The following is a 2,379-nucleotide window of genomic DNA, read 5'->3' as shown; positions in this document are numbered from 1 at the left end:
TTACAGAAGTATTTTTAAGCCTTGAGACTATTGAGACATGGATGGTGTATCTGTGCCATTCAGAGCGTGAATGGGCAAGATAAAATATTTAAGTGCCTTTGAACGAGGTATGTGCAAGGCGCACTGGTTTGTGTAAAGAACTGCAACGCTGCTGGGTTTTTAATGCTCAACAGTTTCAAGAATGGTCCACCACCCAAAGGACATCCAGCCAACTTGACACAGCTGTGGGAAGCATTGGAGTCAATGTCAACATACCATGTAGTCCATGCCCTGACGAATTGAAGCTGTTCTGGGTGCAACTCAATATTAGGTGTTCTTAATGTTTTGTGCACTCAGTGTTTTTCTTAATAAGTTTTAACACAAAACATAACATTTGATTGTGACATTTGATTGATTAAGAACAGGAACTATTGTATGGTAAATACAGTATGGTTTTCTCTGTTCAATAGTAGACCTCCTCCAAAACTCAGATCTTTATAGTTCTCAGGGTCTGACTCCGCCCAACGACCCCCTGACCCCACACATCCATCTCCATTCTAAAAATCCGCAGGGCACGTTCAATAATCTACATTGATTATGGATTCTGGCATAAGTCTCATCAAGATCTTTACAGACATCGCTCCCCTCCTTCTCTTGACACAGTAGACAGGATCAGACATTATTTTGACCTGTCTTCCCCATGGTCACCATGACACTCACCACAGTAGATCTGATCTGGTTCTACACATGGACTGTGATGGTGAATCATATCAGATTGTGGAGAAGCCAACTTGATGAGTTTCTCCTGACACACCTCAACACTCCTATCAGTGCCCTCTGACCTCTCCTCTCTCGTACCAGTCTCTTCTGCAACACTGAGTGAGCTTCACTGACCTCTTTCAAGTTCTGTCTCAATCTCTTCATTTCTCCATCCATTTCTCCATCTGTCTGCTGAACTCCCACTGCATCTTTGTCTGTGAGATCATGATGTTCCTCTGATGACTATCTTCATCAGATTTCTCTCTGCTTCAACTCTGGCCTCTCCTTCATAGTTTCCCCTCATCAGATCTATCTCCTGTCTGTGTCTTTCCCCCCTCTCCCTCCTCTCATTCTCTCTCTTCTCTCTCTCTCTCCATCTTTTTCTCCATCTCCTCTCTCCTATCAGACTCCCTCCTATCAGACTCCCTCTTCAGCTCCCTCTCCAGCTCTCTTTTCTTCTCCTCGTCCCTCTCTTCTTTCACCTGTCTCTCCAATTCAGTGGTCCTTTCGCTTAGTGTTCTGATATCTCCCTCATGCTCCAGGATCACTCCCTCTATTTTTATCATAGAGTCCTGTAACTCCTTCTGAAGCCTCTCTCGCAAGTCTCTCTTCTCCCTCTGTTTCCTCTCCTCTCTGTCTCTCTGGAGTTTTCCCTCCGTCTCTCTAACCTAGGTCTCTGCCTCCTGGTAGGTCTGACTGCTGTAGAATCTCTCTCTATTTCCTACCACCATCTCCTCTACCTGCTCCAGCAGCTCTGGGATCTGAGTGCCATGGGCTCTGTCCTTAATGTTGAGGACCTGGTACCTGCTCCCACATTTCTCTACAAGCTGCTGGAGGTCCTGGCTCCCTGCTTGGAGAAACTCCCCAATGCTCTGCTCTTTCAGGCCATCAGCATGGGTGGATAGAATAACAGTATGTGCCCAACAACCCTCCCCAAACATCTCCTCTATTCTCTCCAGCACCCCACTCTCCTCCCTCTTGGAGGGCTCCACAGGTATGACTAGGAGAAAGGTGTGGGGTCCCGGGGCAGACAGACGGACACAGAGCCCCACATCCTGTCTCAGCTCCTCCAGAGAGAGTCCGGGACAGAACCAGTCCGGAGTGTCCACCAGCACCAGCAGTCTCCCACACACATCCCCCTCTCTCCTCTTACTCCTCTGGGTCACTGCAGAGGGGCCGGCCTGGGCCCCAAACTCCTCTCTGCCCAGGATGGTGTTTGCTGCTGCACTCCTCCCAGCCCCAGTCCTCCCCAGCAGCAACAGTCTCAGCTCAGACACACTGGGAGACACTGGGGAGTCTGGACTGCTGCTTTCTCCTCCCATTGCAACACAACACACAGCACTGCTCAACATACTATATCATAGCTACATCCATAACTCACTAAGTGGATGAATAAAAACCATGTTGTTTCTCCTCCTCAGTGGAAGTGTGGGGTTTTTACCTGAGTTCACTCCTCCCACTGTAACACAACATAGAGAACTGGTCAACATACTGACTCATCAGAGACACATTAAAAAACATAGGACAGAACAGCTACAAATACATTACACATCGTAGTGAAATATAAATGATTGGAGAATATAGTGAAAATCAAGATTGATGACAATTTGAGACAACATTGATAACTCACTAAGTGAAGGA

The 2,379-nt window shown here is 47.2% G+C and overlaps 1 protein-coding gene across 1 annotated transcript; it reads right to left on the bottom strand.

The window, feature by feature from the left end:
* Positions 1-1,225: 1,225 nt before the first annotated feature.
* On the bottom strand, positions 1,226-2,065 carry LOC111962839 (GTPase IMAP family member 9-like). The gene has a single exon (XM_023986172.2). The coding sequence runs from the start codon at positions 2,058-2,060 to the stop codon at positions 1,407-1,409; it is 654 nt and encodes a 217-aa protein (XP_023841940.1). The 5' UTR covers positions 2,061-2,065; the 3' UTR covers positions 1,226-1,406.
* Between the last annotated feature and the right edge of the window lie 314 nt (positions 2,066-2,379).

Source organism: Salvelinus sp. IW2-2015, linkage group LG4q.1:29, assembly GCF_002910315.2.
Source record: "Salvelinus sp. IW2-2015 linkage group LG4q.1:29, ASM291031v2, whole genome shotgun sequence".
Taxonomy (NCBI): Eukaryota; Metazoa; Chordata; class Actinopteri; order Salmoniformes; family Salmonidae; genus Salvelinus; species Salvelinus sp. IW2-2015.
Note: the sequence above shows the minus strand (reverse complement) of the source record. Positions and strands in the feature narration are given on the sequence as shown.

What these genes read in the sequence shown, in the direction of transcription:
- LOC111962839 (XM_023986172.2), bottom strand. Translation starts at nt 2,060, where the DNA reads ATGGGAGGAGAAAGCAGCAGTCCAGACTCCCCAGTGTCTCCCAGTGTG.